At 39.6% G+C, this 20,069-nt stretch overlaps 1 protein-coding gene across 1 annotated transcript in view; it reads left to right on the top strand.

The window, feature by feature from the left end:
- The window catches only part of LOC137790010 (pro-neuregulin-3, membrane-bound isoform-like), a 170,438-nt gene that overhangs the window by 74,010 nt on the left and 76,359 nt on the right, over positions 1-20,069 (top strand). Inside the window, exon 2 of the mRNA XM_068583939.1 lies at positions 13,084-13,219. Within this exon, the coding sequence (XP_068440040.1) occupies positions 13,084-13,219 (136 nt within the window). The remainder of the gene's footprint in view (positions 1-13,083; positions 13,220-20,069) is intronic.

Here is a 20,069-nt window from a genome sequence, read left to right as displayed (position 1 = left end):
GAACACAGAGGTTTGTGTGGCTAATTTGCAGAGCCTTGACTACAGTGGATCTTTGATGTGTAATGCTTTGACAATGCACATCACTCAAGTCAAAGAGTACAGAGAGAAATAAAAAAACACTTGCTGAACAGAGACTAAGGTAGAATGTATTTATATGGTACTTTTCACAGACATTTTGTCTTGACGTTTGTCACAAAGTGCCTAACAAGAGCCTTTTTACGCACAAATCATTTCAGAGAGCGGTGTTTTGAACACAAAACGTAATGAAAAGGCACAGTAGGCGGTGAAATGCACAATAAATACATACTTAGATTGCAGATAAAGAGCTTACCCAAACGCCTGTCTAAACAGGAAGTTTTTAAGCTGATTTTCAAAAGACTTTACAGACTCAGAAAACTGTTGGGGTGCAGGAAGGCCTTTATGCAGCTCTCTTGCTGTTATGGAAGTGATAGTTGTCTCGTCACTGCAACCTCCCTGCACCAACTGTCCAAATAATCCACGTCATACATTGTAGCTAGGTAGCCGTCAAATACTGACCGACAATTCTAGCTAGCAGTAAGTACATATAAGTCAAAATCCCTCAAGTCCCACCCCCGAAATCATACGCCAATCATAGAGAACATCAAAATCCAGATTTGCTCCATTGACTCTCAAGCAATGGTTTCAGATTTTCTTCATTTTTCAGGTATGGTAGATTTTAAGATAGTCCAAGCCCCTTGGTAGCTCACAGTTTTATGGAGTAGAACAGGGGGCGGGGCTTAGCATGGGATCGTTGGGCATTTAGGGTGGAGCAACAGCTTTTACTTTCAGTCTGTGTTATTCTGACATATAGCTCAGCAGCTTAAGAGAATATTGTGCGTTATTTGGGATATCGGAAAGGTCTGACAGACTGCGCCTCAACCAGTTGACATAATAAAATTATAACAGGACATGGGTGTGGCGACTTGTCTTGTATGCTGTTGATTTGCAGTTGGGTGGCAGATGGCACAAAACGTTGACATCAACATACCAATACAGTGCTGGATTGCCAGCGTCAGACCCTGTACTGCGCTTCTCATACAACTGCAGCACAGAACAAAACACCCAAATGACAAACGGCATTGGATAAGGGGAAAAAAAAAAACTCACTGGAAAATACCACTTTACAATGCACCCACGTAAACCTAGAATCCTGTGAATCTGAATATGTAGCGGCCTGAAAAAACACAGCCAAACCTTTCGAAGGCACAATTTCTATGTCAAATACAGTGCAAGGTAGCGCTAGCTAAACCCACATTTCCTTCCTTGAAAATCTGGGGTAGGACAATTGCTTGTTTTTTTTATATCAATAGAATTATCCGTTGAGATGGTGTAGGGGCTAATCACATCTTCCCTCTGCTAAGCCTAAATTCTAAACCCCAACTCAGTCAATGTTTACACTGGCTCCCTTAATCCCTCTCCCTTTTGATGCTCCCTGCTGTTTGTAGAAAATCAATAAAATATCCAGCCGAAAAATGCTCTCCTCTACCTTCACATTTGGCTACTTTCAGCAAACCAAAAGAGATCCAGCTGCCATACTACTGATCTCAGGAGCCACAAAAAGAGTAAATGGTATCAGTGGGTGCCCCCCTGCTATGCTCATGTATGCCCTTAGTAGCTCCATATGCCAAGAGAGCTGCCAAGGGAACGGACAGGCAAGCTCAGTGACTGCCAATCTGCAGATGCAGTAGCCGTCCGCTCATGCATATTAAACCCACACCACCTGCTCATCGTACATCACACCCTGCATTCTTAGTCGCAGGAATTTTAATCAACCGCGCTGACAGGAAGCCGCTCTCTTGTCCATGTAGCGGAATCGCTGGAGTCTTCTCCTCCTACTGTTACCCGTTGGAGCGCGCATGGGAGCTGCTTGTTGATGTTGCATTTCTGCAACTTCCTTGAGGAAGACGGGAAGGCGCCAGAGAAAGATCAGAATATGGCGATGAGGCAGAGGTGTGGGAGAGGGGCAAAAAGACTGCTGTGCCTTTAAAATATGACGATCTCCAATGGCGTTCACACGTCTTTGTCCTCTGTTCTCTCAGGTGTGAATAGTCACCTGTAACTTGTGAGACAGAGACAGGCCGAGGCAGAGAGAAAAACTGCATCAATAACGTGTGATCAAAATGATAATCTTTATTAGTTTACACGGCGCGATCAAGGCAAATGAGGTTTTCAACCTTCTCTTTCGGCTTTTCCCCCCTTCTTTTCGTATTTGATCTGTTTGCATGTGCAAAATGCATCTAGAGACAAGTGCTGCATAAAACAGTATTCCGAGTCATTTCCAATTCAAATATGTTTGTCGGGCATAAAGAGGGAACATGGTGAATACCCATGGAAGTAAAATAATAAAACAGGCTTTTCACAGTGAAGTGTTCTAACACAGCTGTGAAGTGATCATAGCACTGATAACATGACATCTCAGCTCATCAGCATGAGGGAATCTGCATTTTTTTTTTTTTAGCATCAACCGTCATGTCAATGAAGATGTTACAGCAAGTAAATGAAGACACATCTCAGTCTCTCTGCCAGTTTCTGCTACCACAGCATGATCCTCTAGAAGCCCCAGGATAAAAATTTGATGGCATCTTTTTAAATATAGTCTTAAATAATAAAAAAGGCAGATGGAGACAGGTACTGCCAAGACGGGACCAAGTGTGGTAACAGTTAGATGCACATTAACAGGGAAGCCAGATACGCCACGTTTGATAAATGGTGTGTTAGCGGTGTTTGAAATTGTTTTGAAGAACAAAAGGGTTTTCATGAAAATGAATAAAATATTGTGATGAACACATGCTGTGCACATGCACACACACACACACACACAACAGATCATAACCATATCTGTAAATGAGTCCTTTGTGAAAATAACTCAAAGTAATTATTTGGCTTTTATTGGGGAATATAGTTGATTGTCAGTTTATTTCAGTCAGTCTTGAATAGATTAAACGTTCAAGGCTGTAACTTCATAGTTCTTCTCATGAATAATCTAGGAAATAGCTAAGAATATTTGTGGACATGGATGGATATCTTATGTTTTATCAAAACGTCTCAATACATCAGGGCTCATACACACATGTGTTTCTGTAAGTCTGTGTCTAGTTTCCATGAGTGCTTTTCACCACTTTCATGCCTTTTTGCACATTTGTGTGCACGTGTGTGCACAGCTTTACAGCCTCCTTCATGGGATTTGTAAACACTGATAAATTATTAATGACTTAGCCCTTCCTCAAGCAATACCCCAGGTAAGTACCCTACTGTATATTTCAGCAAAACTCAAGCTTTAATTTGTGTTACATTTCTAAAATGTCCCGTCCTGAAAGCAAAATATAAATGTAATGTCATTGCTGTTGTAAAAGCACTAAAGTGACCTCACTCATTAAATATACATTGGACAGATTTAAATGTATTCCTCTAGTTTCTGATTATTCTGTTATTTGCTGTAAGTAATGTGGATAATGGCATGAAAGTACCTCACCGCTTTTGAATACGGGGTAGAAGCACTCATTCCGTTCTTAACAGCTTTTACGAGGTTCCCCCGGGGTGAGTAGATGTATCTTCATGGCTGCACTGACATCACATTGGTTTGGCTGGCGTGATGCACACATCAGCCAAACATATCTAACTCAACACTCTGACACAAATCATCATCGTTGTCCAAAAAACATCAAAATCTGTCACAAACAGAAGAAACGAGGCAAAGACTTTGGAATGTTATATGCATCACATACATTACACTAGTTTCTTTCATTTCTGAGATCATAAGCAGCAACGTTAGTGTGTCCCTCCTGGTGTCATATTATGATAATTACACAACAAATTGCAATCAATGAATCAGAATGAATTATATGTCTAGTCCCATGTTGCTGCGTGTGGGTTGCAAAGACACATTTGCAGATGAGAAATTGCTTCTAATAATATTGTTCGAGCATTCTTGTAAAGCTCATTACGGATCGCAGTCTTTAACAGGAAGTGAGAACCATTAAATTTTGACCTTGATAGCCAAGAAACCGCTACAAGAGGAACTGCAGGTCGAAAGAATTGGAGTCACTGTTTCCTCTCGTCACAATGCCACATTTATAGATAGATAGATAGATAGATAGATAGATAGATAGATAGATAGATAGATAGATAGATAGATAGATAGATAGATAGATAGATAGATAGATACTTTATTAATCCCAAAGGCGGAATTTGTTGTCGTAGTAGCGCCTTACACGTACAGGCTGTACAAATCTCTGGAGAAATACTCTGCATCTGATTTGGCATTCGGTCGGCTTCTTTACCAAGACTGAGTCAGAAAAATGTGTAACTGAGGAGGCAAATTATCTCTCAGAGCCCTCAAGGTACCTTCAGATAAACACACAGCCGGCGATCTCAGTACTGATAATAATCTGACAAAATGAGTCATGATAATTTCAGAGAAATTCAATCAATCTAATGCACTGCTCTGTGTTCCTTTTATTTTTATTAAGGGCACTTTTGTAATACTTAGATAATAATGTTCTGGCTTTAATGGCTGTAGGTCTAAGGTCTATTAAGCAGCCTAGCATTGATCATTATGTCTACACAATAAGAGGGGGAATCACGTAGTAAAATAATGTTCATGAACAGATGATGTCTTATTCCAATGTGATTTCAATGTTCTCTAGCTGTGGAAAAGTGATGGACAGAATTTCTATCATTTATTGTGCCCTTCATTACCTTCAATTCTTGAAGAAATTTAAAAACAAAAAACAAAGTAAAGACCCAATGATCTGAAGTAGACTACATGGGAGCCACAAGAAAACTAGATCAGAACATAGTTTTACAACTCATGCAGGACATTTGTACTATTTAGAACAATTCATTAAAAAACATCTCACATTTCCGCACACAAGTTCAAGGTGTTTTATAGTCTGGTTTTAGCGAAGCTGCATGTGTGTGTAAAGTACCGAGCATGCAACTGGATACATGAGACTTGGATTATACTGCTTGAGTGCTGTGTGAGTTGGTAAACTGATGTTTTGACATAGTTTTGCTGTTGTTAAATGACATTTTCAGTTTCTATTCACAGTGGCTGCATTTCGAGCTTCCTATAAAGAACATGTCCCAGCTTCCCTGGTGTTTGCAGAGCCTCCTGTGCATGATGTCTCTGACAGTGCAGACACATTTCACCTCTAACAGAGGTATATTCCACATCATCCTCTCTTCTAGTAGAGAGCAGTACAGGTGATTTGGACTTCCAGTGCACTCTCTTGGCTGTACAACACTTACTCCATGTTGCGTGGGTTGTGGAGAGACATTTCATGGCCACTTTATGATCTGCTGGAGAGAAGGAGGGGTTTGAAACTGCAGAGGCTTGCTTGTTCTGTGATGGTCATCCAAGCTTTAATCAAGATCCAGCTGACACAGGGTGAGAAGATAATGTAGATAATTAAAACTTTTCATTAGGGGGTGAATTGTTCCCTTTGGGTTTGATGCATGTTTCATGTCTTCTGGGGTCTACTTTATTAACCTGCTGCTTGGGGTCTGTCACCGTGAACACCTTCAAAACCCTTTTTAGTTTGTCTAATAATGGTGCTGTTCGATAATGACGAGACTCGAAAGTGCTTTATTGACCAAAAAACAGTACGCCGGACTCCTGTAATGGCAAATAGAATTAGCGTTAGGGGTACAATAGATCACAAAACTCACAGTTCGGATCGTATCGCAGTTTAGGGTCATGGAGCAATATATAACTTTCTAGAGATTCTCCGATTGCATTTTTTTCTTGGGTGCTTACACTGTTAGCAGATCGTCATTGAGCCTTGAAAGGTCAGACTGTCAATGTACAGTATGCTGTGTATGTCGCAACTAGGGGCTTTAAGATTGGACGTGAAAAACAAGGGCTGTCATGGCGTCCACAGCCGTGTGCTCTCTTACCTTGCTTACACGCAACGACTGATACCTCTAACCGGCTGTCCCACGGGTCGACCACTAATGTTTTGCGTCATGTCAGGGACAGAAGGTCTCCCAAGGGTTGCAGTCTTGATGAACATGCAATACATACAGTGCTGTGCATTATACATGTTTTCATGTGTGTGTTTGTGTGTGTTCTTCAAAGTGAGGACCGCACAAGGACATTTTGGCCACTCCTCATTTCTTCAACGGCCTGTTTGAGGGTCAATATTTGATTTTAAGGTTCAGGTTAGAATTAGGTTTGGTAATAGTTGGGGTTTGGGTCAGTTATCTAGTTGTTATGGTTAAGATTATGGTTAGGGTTGAGGGAATGCATCATGTCAGTGAGTGCACTCACAAAGTAAATGTATAGTATACGGTTTTGTGTGTGTGTGTGAGAGAGAGACATCTGACTGACATCCCAGGGCTATGCTACTGTACATATTGACCATGGTTATTTGAAAGTATTGAACATTCAAGGCTAAAATAAGTCGTTGTTGTCCTTCCTCTGCTGTATATTTTAAATGTTATCTGTGGCTTTATTTTTCAAGGTCCTTCCTTCATGCTCAGTAGCTCAATGTGTGTGTGTTTCTTTCAGTTTATATATTCATAAATGTTGTTTATGCCACTGTGTTGTTTTTCATGAAGCTTTTTCATAAAGCTGCAACAACCAGTGTGTGTGTATATATATATATATATATATATATATATATATATATATATATATATATATATATATATATATCATATTATATATGTTTTGCTATTGTTGAAATACATTATTTTCAGAAGATTAAAAATAGAGAAAACTAGCTTCTTGTCTCAGTGCTGACATCGAAAAACAAGCATTTTATTTACGGAAACATGATGACACGGAGAAATGTTTAATTAAAAAGAAAAAGCCAAAAGCTCTTGTTAATTAGCCACCTATCGTTATGATTCAGGTTTAGTATGTTGGTGTGTTATTCAGTAGTGGATTGAACCACTGACCTGAGAAGGGCAGACTGAGCTGTGCGCTAGCACTCAAGGAAGTGTGACTGGCATTGTTATCTTAGTTGCTATGATCCTGCACATTTCGGCGGCAAAATTATGTCGAACATGACTTTGAAGTAGTGATTGACAACATTTTGATAAAATAATCGTAGACGGCATGAGAAAGTCAAACACTTATGTTCATACGGCGTGAAAAGGACGCACGGTATTGTCAGGGCCAATGTGTTAACCGTACGCACTGCATTGTGTACTCCTCTGATATGTTTCTGTCCAAAAAGCGGTGCATGACGGGAAAGCAATCAGCAAGCTCTCTCTGGACTTTCCCTTTACGTAGTAAGGCCTTCTTTGATGTGTGCTGCAGTAAACACAAGCAGTTCTCTCACGACCAGAGTCTCCTGGGGGAAAAGGCTCAGCACAAGATCACTAATGAGCACATTAGAAGGAAGCCATAGAAGAAAAATGCTACAGTTGTAAATGGAATTGTCTCTTGTGTTGTCTGTGCCAATGATGCATGGTCTACAGTAAGTGTATGTGTGCCGAGTACGAACTGAATATCAGGGGTGGGAATCTCGAGGCCAATCACGCTTCGATTCCAATCCAGAGGGCTACGATGTGATGCATTATCGATTCATTTTGAGGCAGCAAAAATGTTCTGGACACTGTGACTATGAAGAGAATTTATTTCCATTTTCTTTTATTAATGTTATATTTGTAACAAATAGAAGACATGTGTCGACTGGAGGGTTACTTTTGTCAAGCAAAGAGAATCAACAAGAAAATAAATAAAATGGTGCCTGTAGCAGCATCTTAGTCGTAAAAACATGTTCTTATTCACAAATCATCAATATAGACTTCGTATGGGCAAGTTATAAGCAACGAGCATTTAGTGCCAGCTCTCGTTAAATAATAACACCTTCTTGGTAGAAATATAAAAATCGTGATAAAGTGAGCGCTGCACAGTGACTCCGTGGCAACCATCCCATCTTTCATAACTTTGATCTGCTGATTCCTATTTTATAAATCTCATCCCCTCGAACTATAATTGACAGCAACTTTTTTCGCATCTTCTGCAAAACATATTTTAACTTTCCCGAAGTCAGTGATAACCGTCAAAACATTTTATGTTATCCTTTTTGTTTGTATCTATTGTCTTTTATTTATTTTTGCAAAACCCTCAATTTAAAAATAAACTCTGGCTTCAGTTGTTGATACTCTGTTCTTATTAAATATCACAAACTAATTGTGTTCGTAAGGTAAAAAGGTCCTAATTCCCTCTTTAACATCTATCTTTCGGTATATCGCTGTGAAAACCTCTCCTCCAGAAAAATGTGTTATAATAATAATAATAAATCATTACAAACAATGAATTGGCTATGTATTACATTTCAAATAATCAAAGGTCACAAAGAAGTGATGTGTAACAATCTTACCAGCCTGACACTGTGTTACAGCCTCCCCCAGTGTGTCTGTGTCTGAGTGTGTGTGTCTGTGTGTGTGAGAATTTGTCTGCCTCTCAATACATTGCACAGTGTGTACTTGAGGCACTAAAAAAGATGTCCTGTGGATCTCAAGAACCTGCTTTCAATACAACCACCAAGTGTGGCTCGGATGAGAGAATCAAAGGATAGACAGACAGAGACTCCTTCCACTTTAGTTGGATGCTTGTTTTATGGAATGCATACTGTGTGGTTTAAACGAGAGTGTGTTACATACCACTAAATGATCAAAGGTTTTTAGCCGAATGCAAACATTGAAAATGGATCAATGTTTACCACAAAAACCCTTCAGCTCCATGCTGCACTGTACAGCATAATATCTGACTGCAGTCGCTGGCCCACTTTCAGTGCCCTTTGATTGGCTGTTTCTTTATGTGTTCAGAGTGAACAACATGTCGGGCCATGGCTTTTTCTTTTGTATTACATAAAAAATGGCATCGCTTTTGTTGTGGATTTATTGTAAAGGTCTACAAGTAGCGGTGTGCCTCCCATTTGCGATAGAAGTACATTTTAAAGTCATATTAATCCGATATTTAGTGTAAACTTTTGGACTTTTGAAGATATTAATTGAAAGCAGTTTAATGGCGATGACTAGGAATGAGCTCTATCCTCAGTATTCCTTTCAGAAAAGGGATCTCTCAAGCGTCAACTGAATCTGTGATCCCCCGCCAGTGGATTCCTTGAAAGTTACCAAGGGAATCGGCAATCTGGATTGCTTTTGTGCAGCAGGGAGGGTGAGAGACGTGAAGCTGATTTCAAAGACTCCGGGATGAATCACGCTCAAACTGCAGCTGCCATTTATTAGCACATTTCCCTCCATGTTTTCACAGCTACCTAAGAGTCTGAGTTTGAGTAGAAGCTAGCATTGCCAGGGATTTATTCTGTAAAAAAGCTTCATTAAAAGTGATGATAAATGAACTAATGGCAACTTCTATGTTTGTCATAATTAGTCGTGACACTTCGTCTTAATAATACCTTCGAGCGAGGGACACATCATTTATCAGATATTACTTCTATAATGAAGATGAAGATGCATTTTCTAAGAAAAGTGTGATATGCTTTCAGTAAGAGTTGGATATCAAAATAAGTGCAAGAATCTATCTTCTCTTCAAAAAAAAAATGCTCCTCTGGGTTCGTTAGTTTGGATCTCCAGGTTCACACTGATCTATTCTGGGTCAGCCCCTTAATAGTCATGTCAGGACAACACATAACATCGAAACATACTGTACAAACACATTGTCCCCATTATGCTCTGACACGCTCAAGAGTACACTAATTGCTTTTTTTTTCAACTTGCTCTATTTCTGATGGGAATGTTTACAGAACAAAGCATTTCAACAGGATCCTGTTTGACAGGTGCTTGTTCAAAAGTGCCCGAGTTGTGCTTGCTGTGCTGCAGAGTTTTTACCATTTCTTGCCTGTCACGGTGATGAAATGGGAACCCATAAGAAATTGACAGGCTGTATTGCTCAAGGCCAAACATATCTGAGGCTGGCTTGTTCCTTGATGTGGCCAACAGGGCTACAAGAATGGAGGTAATCCTTTAAGACTTAAGAGGCTTTTTTTTGTAGATTTCTGAGAGGTTATCAGTGCAGTCTTGTTTGTCTGCAGACCTTGCACCTGGTGAAGACATGGAGAGCCCTTTTTTGTAGATTGACAGGTTCAGGACTTAGCACTTCCTCGTCTGTTTGAGTGAAATAGAGAACATGCTGAGCATGTTTTACCGGTCAAATAATTCCTTGGGGTATGGGATATACTGTTTTTAGCGCCGTCACAATGTCTATTAGCGTGATAAACACATTGCGAAAGACTGTGAGATTAAGTCAGTTGAAAGAAAGAAAAAGAGATATCAGTAGAAAACTGCTCTTTAAAAAGCATCAATATTTTTTCAGTGATGTCTTTTGTGAACAATTCAATGTCAATGTCTTCAAGAAAGACCTTATTTTCTTGAATGTATTTCATTTGACAAGAAATGTGTTGCATTGTTACAGAATATATTAAATGTAGCAGAACGGCTCAAACTTTAATATCTGTTTATTTGTCACAAGTAATATTGTGAAGCCATATTGTATATCCTAACATGTTCAACAAGGTGAGCCCTAGCGCCGGTACGCCACTGGGAATTTCAAAGATCAGCTATTCCAGAAATCCTTTGCACATTTAAAGACCGCCATGATTTATTTAATTCAAGACCACTCATGTCAGCCTCCCTCTCTCTGAGTGTGAAACTGGCACATTGACTGTTTGGAGAAAAAAAGGGAGCCAATACAAAAATGGTGCTGCTGTAATGTACCTTGAAGTTTTGTGGGAGCTGTGTTCGTCATGAAAGAGATATATGGACACGTCATGCATCATCATCGATTCCCAAAGTGCTGTGTCACAGGTACCACGGTGACCTTGTGTAGTTTACATCCTCCACCTCCGCTCTGTCAACAACATACGACAAATGAAAATGATTGCTGTACTTGAACCACTTTTTACACAGACAATACTATACAGTTCTAGTGGATCAGAAAAAGCCTCCTTCTCTGATTCTTTGAAATAACATAAGGAGACAGGTAAAAAAAAAAAGTGATTTTAAAAACGTTTTATCATAGATAAGATGATTCGCGACGCAGGAACTATAAAGGTCTTTGTTATCTGCCTGACCTTGGCTTTTCTAATAATATATAAAAATGTTTTGGCTTACAACACAAAATATATTTCCTATTTTGTCACAAAAGCTCTTTCTCTTGACGTGCTCGGACCTAAACCCCTGACCTCACAGCGCGGGCGTTGTCTTTGTATGTCATCAGTGCTATTGCTCACACATGGCCACTGCTCTCTGAATAATAGATACAAGGGACTATAAGTGTCATGATAATTATTACCACGGACATGCGTACCACAAGGGGATATTGTGTTCTATTTTCTATTATTAAAATTGCATCTTGGAATAGATAACCCTTTGAACATAACACTCTGGGAATATGTGGAATTAATAATACAAGATGTAATCTGTGTCTTTTAAAGCCTAGAAAGTGAAAGTGTCAGCCCGGGTTCAAAACCTACTTTTATATGTATCACACTTTTTACACTGATCTATAAAGAACTGATCCATAAAATGATGTTCAACTAGCAATCAAAAAGCAAGACATTCAACAGATGAAGAATGGGAATTTAAAAACATCCCCCTCCAGGTGTAGACCCCAATGCAATTGAAGATACAATAAGTGGTTTAAATGATAGCTTCAAAGTTTTTACTCTGACATAGAAGACTATTGGTAGGTCCCAAGAACACCACATATCTCTTTTCGTGGTCCCTCTGATCTCTCATCATCTCCTGGGCCTTACATGAAGAGCCCCCCGGATTTATCGATCAATGGCCGTAAACAAAACTGAGATTGAACTGGACACTTGAGCAGCACTAACGGATTACTGACTTTTTATTTCCCCCACATGCAATTGGTTACTAGAGCCTTGGCTGAAAAAGACCATTGGCTGGCAGGACCGCGGCGCACAGAGCAGATTGGGCAGCAAAGATGTGGCAGACTCACATGACAGTAGGAGACAAATAGGAATGGAATGTCAATGAGAAGAGTATGGCGTGTGAGGGTGCATGTGTGTGCATTTAAACGCTGTCTGTTCGGGCAATATAAATGGATGAAAGCAGAATCCGACGTCTAATCCAATTGTATTGGCAAGGTATTGAGCGTAATACCAGTCAATCCAAATGTCAATGCTTGGTTACATGATGGAGTGCAAAAGCTTCTGAGTGATCATTGCCATGTCATTGTACACGTTTGTGTGTGTACGCGTGCCGACAACACATGTGTGCACTTGAATGCATTTCTGCATACGGGGGGGTGGTTGCACATGCTAGCTCACAATCTTTATCCATCGCTGACAGCTGTGCACATTTCACAGGGTGGAGAACCCTGCATTGCGGTGCTTGTACATGGTAGACATGCTCTTTATGTGAGAGCGACTCAGGGTTAGACTCCAGGAGGAGAATTAAAGCTACATCGCCGGGCACATCTCACTCTGTTCTGCCTTTGTGTAGTGTTGCGTATTGTCATCTCACTTCCCTACAGCTGAAATGTTTTTTTCTGTGTTTTCCAACTGTGTTTACTAAAGCTGCAGAACAGGAAATTCGCTGAGGATTTGTTGTTAAACTGCGTCATTTGAAACAAACAGCAGAACAGACACCAGGAGTGCGGTACATATATTTAATAAAAGCAGCAAATACACCAAAAGCAGTAGAATACTGACAACAATAATGATACTAACGCTTGTTATTGCAGTCAATAAATGTGTGTTACACCCTTGCTTTCTATGTTGCATCAGGTCAAAGTCTGAAACCTTCAAAACAAAAAATGCTAATTCTGTAGTCAGTAATGAAGAAAGTAATTTCCTTGGGCTATCTTTCCTTTTGACCAATGAGAAATTAATCAACATTAAATAAAGTATTTTCTTCCAGTTTGATCATTCCAGTACAGACTTAACAGACGTGCCATGCACGGAGACACATCAAAGAAATTACAGAAATGTGAAACATTCCTATGCAAATCAGCAATGATTTAAGTTGAAAGAAAGAGAGAAATTAACATATATTTTTTTTATATTTGACTTTCTATCGAATATTAACTAAACCTGTCCTCTCTGTCTCTTCTGTCCATAGCTGTGGCTCCCACACTTCCTAGTCTACGTTCAGAGGTGTTCAAGCCATGTGTGGAAGACAAGGACCTGGCCTTTTGTCTAAATGAGGGAGAGTGCTCCATCATTGAAACTGTGGCTGGGGTTCACAGACACTGCAGGTGAGTGAAGTGTGTGTGTGTGTGTGTGTGTGTGTGTGTGAGGGAGAGATGCATTTGGTTTCTCTCTCAGCATAGACGTTTCCTCCCTTTGCCGCTCTTTTTCTATCACTAACCTTTGGGGTCATTTTCCTTCAAGCTGCTTTTTTCATTTAAAGCTCTATAAAAGACTGTGTTGTTGGAGCGCGGAAACACAAGAAAATGGTTGTGCAAAATGCGCCTCAAATTCTCAAATATCTAGAATAACCCAAACTACTTATCCCAGGATCAGACATGGTTTGGTGGCAGCAGACTTGGGCTTGGTAGTACTTGAAACATCCCAGTACCGAGTAGTACTCAAACTCCTCCAGTCAAACAATACCTGCGTTGAACCTATATTCATAGAAACATAATAATTGTATGGTTTTGCTTGCAGCCAGTCACTGCAAGCATCCTCTGTTTAAATATGACATGTAATTAGCTCACTACAGCAGCAGCTACAAGCATACAGTTTATAGAGTGGTGAGGTCGGGTGCATGTGTTGGATGGAGAAAGCAGTTCAACGCACCATGAGGCCACCAAAAAAATGTGAAAGTGTCGTTATACTACACGCCTGTAGCGTCTAAAAAAGAAAAGTCATAATTGTTGTAACAACACTCAGCCCTACGGTAAATGCAGCTGATTCTCCCAATCCACTACACAAATTGGAATAAACTCTTTCCATGCAGATCCAAGTCGGAAGCCCACAGGGAGCAAATCTGATCTAACTGTGTTTTTAATTTGGTGCGACAACATTTTTAATAGTGATAACAGTCTTTTTTTTTTCTCTGGTATGAATGCGTTTTAATAATAGGTGTAAAGATGGGACTCTCGCAAGGTCCTTCTTTGATCTTACTTTAAAGGGACAGCAATTTTGTCTTATTTTTTCGAATTTTATTTCCCTGTTCTTTTAATTTTAACTCAGGCAGTCACGCACAGCTGGATCGAAATAAATACAGAAGAAGTAACTTCTCTCAATAAACCCTTCACAGCAGGGAGGCTGGAAGTTAGTTAGCGGTGGGGGTGCAGAGAGAAAGTCCGTCTTTAAGATGACATCATACTAAATTATGCTTGACATTCATTTCTTATTGCATTAATTTGAATGACCAGGATATTAACATATTGTATTAATAAATATATTTTTGGAATTGCCAAGGCAGTGGAACAAAAAAAACCCCACTATTGGTGCATCACTCGTGCTGATACTGAGCTGACTTTAACACAACTCATCATGAGGCAGGCATAATTAAAATGTTATTAATTACCTGTATTTCATATCCAATCCTTTCTTATACCTTTGACAACCTATTTGTCTCCATTATCAAGTGAATATAATTTATCTGACAGCTAGTTGTGTATCTTCATATTTGTCACAAGAGTAAGCAAGCTTCATTTACATAACACGTAGAGACGAAAATACAAAGTGGTTTAAAGATAGAAGAAAGAGAAGGTATGTACTTTATACTCAATCTTCTTAGAGCCGCATATTTATAATTATTAACGCTGTGGTTTGTGTTTACTGCAAGAACCACACACATGAAACAGTGTGTGAGAAAATTATGCTTATTATCCATGTGCATGTCATTGCATGTGCGTTGTAGGGTGCCACTTCCTGCTGTTACCTTCAGCTTCCCTCTTCTTTGTATGTTCCTGCATGTCTGCTTCCCCTCACAGCCTGATGCACCACCCACTTTACCTCTGCAGTCACTCGGTTACATCACTTTAAAAATACATCACTTTAAATATACATGATGAGATTTTTTTCTTTGAGGAAAGGGTTGTGCTGAATGGTGCCGAGTTTAAAAAAAAACCTATACATGCTCATCAGCGCACCTACCTGGAATTAAAGGGGCTTAAATATTCATGCATGCAAATGTTGAGCGAAAGAAAGTGGAAACATTTGAATTAAAACGCAAAACTGATCATTTAAGAGGTGATTAACCAGATAACTCAAGTGTATTTAGTGAACATTCGTCTGTAAAAATATGTTTGTTTGACAAACAGAGAAACATACTACGGTTGTAACTAGGGATGAAAAGTGGGACGTTTCTTTGCATGGCAGAAAACAATTCTGTTTAGGCTGATAATATCGTAATATATACTTTTTTCTGAATGGTAATAATTGAGACTCAAGTAGGAGACTCAGTGTGCGCCTCTTGTCATGTTACGGTGACGTAACAATTTGGAACGTACCGCTTAAGTGACCACAGCAGCAAGAATCCCTGAAGACTCACACTGGAGCAACTGCCCTCTGGGCAACAATTAGTGACAGTTAAATGACTACATACTGTAGGACGCAGGAAAGACTGGAGGGCCGAACCAAGAGCCACCATCTGCCACCTTCTCTTGAGCTGAGTGCCTGTTGAGTGAAAGAATAATTGTGGGTTTGTGAGTACTTTCATTGAAAAGTCCGGTTTATTGTATTTGCCTGAGAGAAGTACAGGCAGTAAGCTAGAAATATTGCAAAATGTCTCTGTGACTTAACCGCATACATTTCTGAAGCTGTGAAGCTCAAACTAGGTGACCACCACGGGAGCCATCTTGGCAGGAACAACACAAACTAACTCTAAAAATCAAGCCCTCGGGGAGAGCTCTGGGTTTTCATGCTTCTGTTACATACTGGCCAAAAGCCCAAAGATACTTTTCCCCTAAGACTAACGTTGGAAAGGCAACAAAACTCAGATTATTTTTAAGGTAAATGAACTTCCCAGTACGAACACATTTGTCCTAATTTAAATCACTGGCTCCTAAAAGTAGTAAAAATGCACTACAAGCCAAATCCATAGTAGTTGTCTGACCTCTGTTCATGTGAATGAGCCCAAGAACAAGACTGGGAGGGCATCCGGCAGTATGCATGCTCTGTGTGCTCCATATTGAGGAAGATCAGATTGTTTGCATCTGAATTCTGCCTCTAACTCTACATGCTAAAAATAAGCAAAAAGCAAAATTCTAAAAATGAGCAAAAAGAAAAGACAAAAGGAAAAGTATTTCAGATAATTTAAATGAATGAGTTGTCAAGTGGCCTATTGAAGAACAACAGTCATGGGCACGATACCGTCATTTCTGAGCTCGTCGCTTAGAACTCACTGCCATGCTGATGTTATTTGATATATTCTTTAATAGGTGGATATTCAGATGTTCTTGTTATCTTCAAGAAGCGCTCTTACAGGACAGTGATCCCCACATATTTCTGCAATTTGAAGATAACTTGCCACAATTTGAACTCACAGACTACATTAAAATGCATCAAATGAACATCACATTCTGTCTACCTGCAGATTTTAAGTCCATGATTCACTCATCTTTTCCTCGTTTCCACCACCAGCTGATGAAAATATCTTTATTTTTTTTGGCTTGCCTAATGTTCCACACTTCTCCGCAGCCTTTTGTTTATTTCAGATCCTAGCCCTTTCATGCAGAGTTGAGCATACAGACATCTTCTGAGAGGTTGTTTGTTGAAAATGGAAGTCCACGGTTTTGTTTTTTTAGGAGATTCAACCTGAAGGACAGATATCCGACCAAAACAATAAGCTGCATAATGCATATAGCAGCAGGTTGGCTGCTGTGCCATTACTGTATTCATACTACATGAACGCTGTGTTCAGAGATACAGCGCCTGGTGATAAAGCCATATACATTGTCCATTCACATATCTGGATACAACTAACAAGGAATAAGATGTTACATGAACAAATATATGATTACACCGATGTCTTCGGTGGAAATGCTGCTGTCAATCAATCATTTTTCCAAGCACTGCTGGATCAGCATCCTCATGACAATACCTGCCGTCCTCCTCAGTCGGTTCTAAAGCACAGAGAAGTAAAAGGATTAACGATCGCAGCTTCCTCTGACGTCATCTTCTCCTCCAGGCCACAGTGCAAAGAGCATAATAGATGGTTGGATGTTGTCCAATATTAGACAAGTAAAGGCGGATCTTTAAAGACTTGGATCATTGGATGGGAACACAGTTTTGAACTTGGGAATCAATATATCTTGTTTATGAAACATTTCCTTAGCTCTCCTTCTTTCTACCCCATCCCCCTTCTGCCGGATATTCATGTTTGCCAATGCTAATAAGGCTCCCAAAATAAACATGCAAATGTGAGTTTAAGACCTACTTCCACACAGTGCTGTGGCTTCTTATACACTTAATATACAAATGTACATCAACTCAAAGGCCTTATGGTAAGTTCAGCACATTGATTTTTAAATCAAAAGATTTCTCACGAGGAGGAAATGCCAGTAAATGTATGCAATTCATGCAGTATGTTTTATATGAAGATGCATCGCATTTATAACATGTGATTCAAACAGTCTTTAGATTTCAAAATTAAAATAAAGTAGCGAATTTACATTTCCTGTAACTGCGCAAATTTGTGAAGGCAATGTCATACAGTTAAAACATAATATTTAGCTCTATGGCTCTTATTGCCTGCATTGCCCCCAAATTCTCCAAATAATACACCATCAAGTCCCTGAGAAGCGATGCAATGTCTGCTTCATAGAAATAAAACGTTTGGAATATTAAAACTCGGTTGCCACCCAGTGTAAAACTCAATATTAGACTTGTATAGATGTAGATCGATATCAAATCGACGCTCATGAGGAGGAGAAACATGATTTTGAGGTGCACTTCTGAAAGCAAAGGAGAGACTAAGATGATGTAACGCCTTTCTCTTGCTCCAAGATGTCAGACTCACTGAGGGCACAAAAGTAGGATGTGCATATTATATGGAAATATGAAAAAGTTAAAAGGTGGAGGAATACATTATCAGGAGGTGTTGCAGATCCGGCCGTCATACCCAATCACGTCACCTGTTTTCCTCTTCTCAGACACTTCGACAGTCAGATGGTGAGTCTGGAATAAAGCATGCCACTAAAGCTTCTCCCTGAGGGCAAAATATGAGCCAGAGGTAGAGAATCACCACCAAATTAATTTGACATTGGAGGAGTTAACACATGTTTCTCTGATCCTACGAGAACTCTTACCTTGTGGAAGAATTCAGTATGTGAAGAGACAAATAGAACCTGCGGCAGACTGTTGGGACACTTTGGCTGTGCCGGTGCCGCACGGACCCGCCAACGCCTGACAGCGCCACAGAGGATACCGCGAGCTCCACAACTGTCACTCCGTGCGTAATGTTGCATACCGATGCTTCTGGGTTGAATAACAATCACGACACACGGACACAAGTGGATTTAGTTTTTAGAAAACGATTTTAGATATTTTCCTTTAGATGAGGGATTCAAATTTGAATTTCTCGTCATGTATCATCTGCGGAAAGTTTAAAAAGGCTTTGTTTGATACATTTATTTTTGGAAAGGAAAATAGAGCATGACTGTGCCCTGCACTATGTGCTTTTGATATGATCTGCTTAGATGGTGGTACGAGGGCAAATTATGTACTTATTAACATCTGAAATCTCAGTGCTGCATAATTGCTACTGACACAAACCGCATTGTACATTTTCTTCCACTTACACACAGCCAAATACATAGCGATTCAGTGCATTGTGTGTGGTGTGTTTCATTGTAGCTCAACATGTTCGTAAAAATAGCGACAGGTCCATTTTGAGTTGTGAGGAGGTTAATTGGTGGTGCAAAGAGCAATGCATTGGTGTGCGGTCTGCGAGTTACAGGAGGCCATGTGTGTAATTTAGTGAGGCAAAGCTTGCTAGAACCACTTACAGTCCTCCCAGAGCCCAAGACAAAATAGGACCTTGTGGCCTCTCATAATATCTTATGAGAATAACTATGCTGTAATTGATCATTCTGCATGGATGCCCTTGATTCAGCTCAATGCTTATTGGTGATATGCCTCAGCTTGAGTAACACTTTTTCAGCATCTTTCAAAACAATTATGATAGCAAGTTATAGGTCAAGAATATCGGACCTGTTCAGTGATGCAGGCTTTGACTTTCATGTGGGGGCTCGGTAGTGTCGGTCTGACATGTGCTCAGCAAACCAAAAGGGTGCACTTGCACGGGTGGAAGGTATTGTAGAATATATTACTTTGAATGAGGGTGCACTGTAGCTTTGGCTGCCGCCTGCCACTGTGTGTTTGCATTTTTCTGTAACACACAGCAAAGGTTTTAACTTCCAGGCATTGGGAAGCTGTGCATGCTTTACTGAAGGAATGCAACACAACAGAGATGTAAACAACTGGTTGTTGGATGAGAATTTGCACACAAAAACTGCATGTTCTTTTGAAGTCACACCTATGTATTTACAGAATGTAAAGTTTGTTTTTTGCTGATTTAAATGGAAAAGATTTTTTTTGTAAAATTCAGGAGCAAAAATGTATTTTTTACTGAAAATACGTGGTTCCTTTTATCATAATGTTTCCTAACATTGACTTCGTATTAACAACACAGGCCCGCTTGTGTTGTACAGATGATGTAAAACTGTTGCAAGTTGGCTTTATAGTTAAGAGCTTGATGACAGCTTGCCAAAGAGAAAAATAAAGGAAACACATAAATTGGACCTAGCATTGTGTGTATCTGTACTTATTTTTCATACGCCGAAACAATTATATTAGGTATTTTTCATTTTGAAATTTAAATCCATAATAATATTACAAACTAAACTTACTATTCAAGACAAAGTAAAAAAGAGGTTTACATAAAAGATAATTATTTAAAAGTTATTTTAAGAAACACAGTTTATGGTCTTAGATTCCACTGGTAGCACCTGTTGTAGCCTGCACTGGAATTGGTAACATTTTAAAAAGGAGGTCTAAAATGCAGCCACATTGGAAAAGTTAAAATGTGGATGTAATGATCCTGTGCTAACGGGCGTTTTTTTTTTTGAAGAAATAGAAAAATATTATTTG

The sequence above is a fragment of the Clinocottus analis genome, unplaced genomic scaffold, assembly GCF_023055335.1.
Source record: "Clinocottus analis isolate CAN_PGR_092001 unplaced genomic scaffold, fCliAna1.0.p SCAF_19, whole genome shotgun sequence".
NCBI classification, from domain to species: domain Eukaryota; kingdom Metazoa; phylum Chordata; class Actinopteri; order Perciformes; family Cottidae; genus Clinocottus; species Clinocottus analis.
The sequence above is the reverse complement of the archived record's forward strand: the minus strand, read 5'-3'. Positions and strand labels throughout refer to the sequence as shown.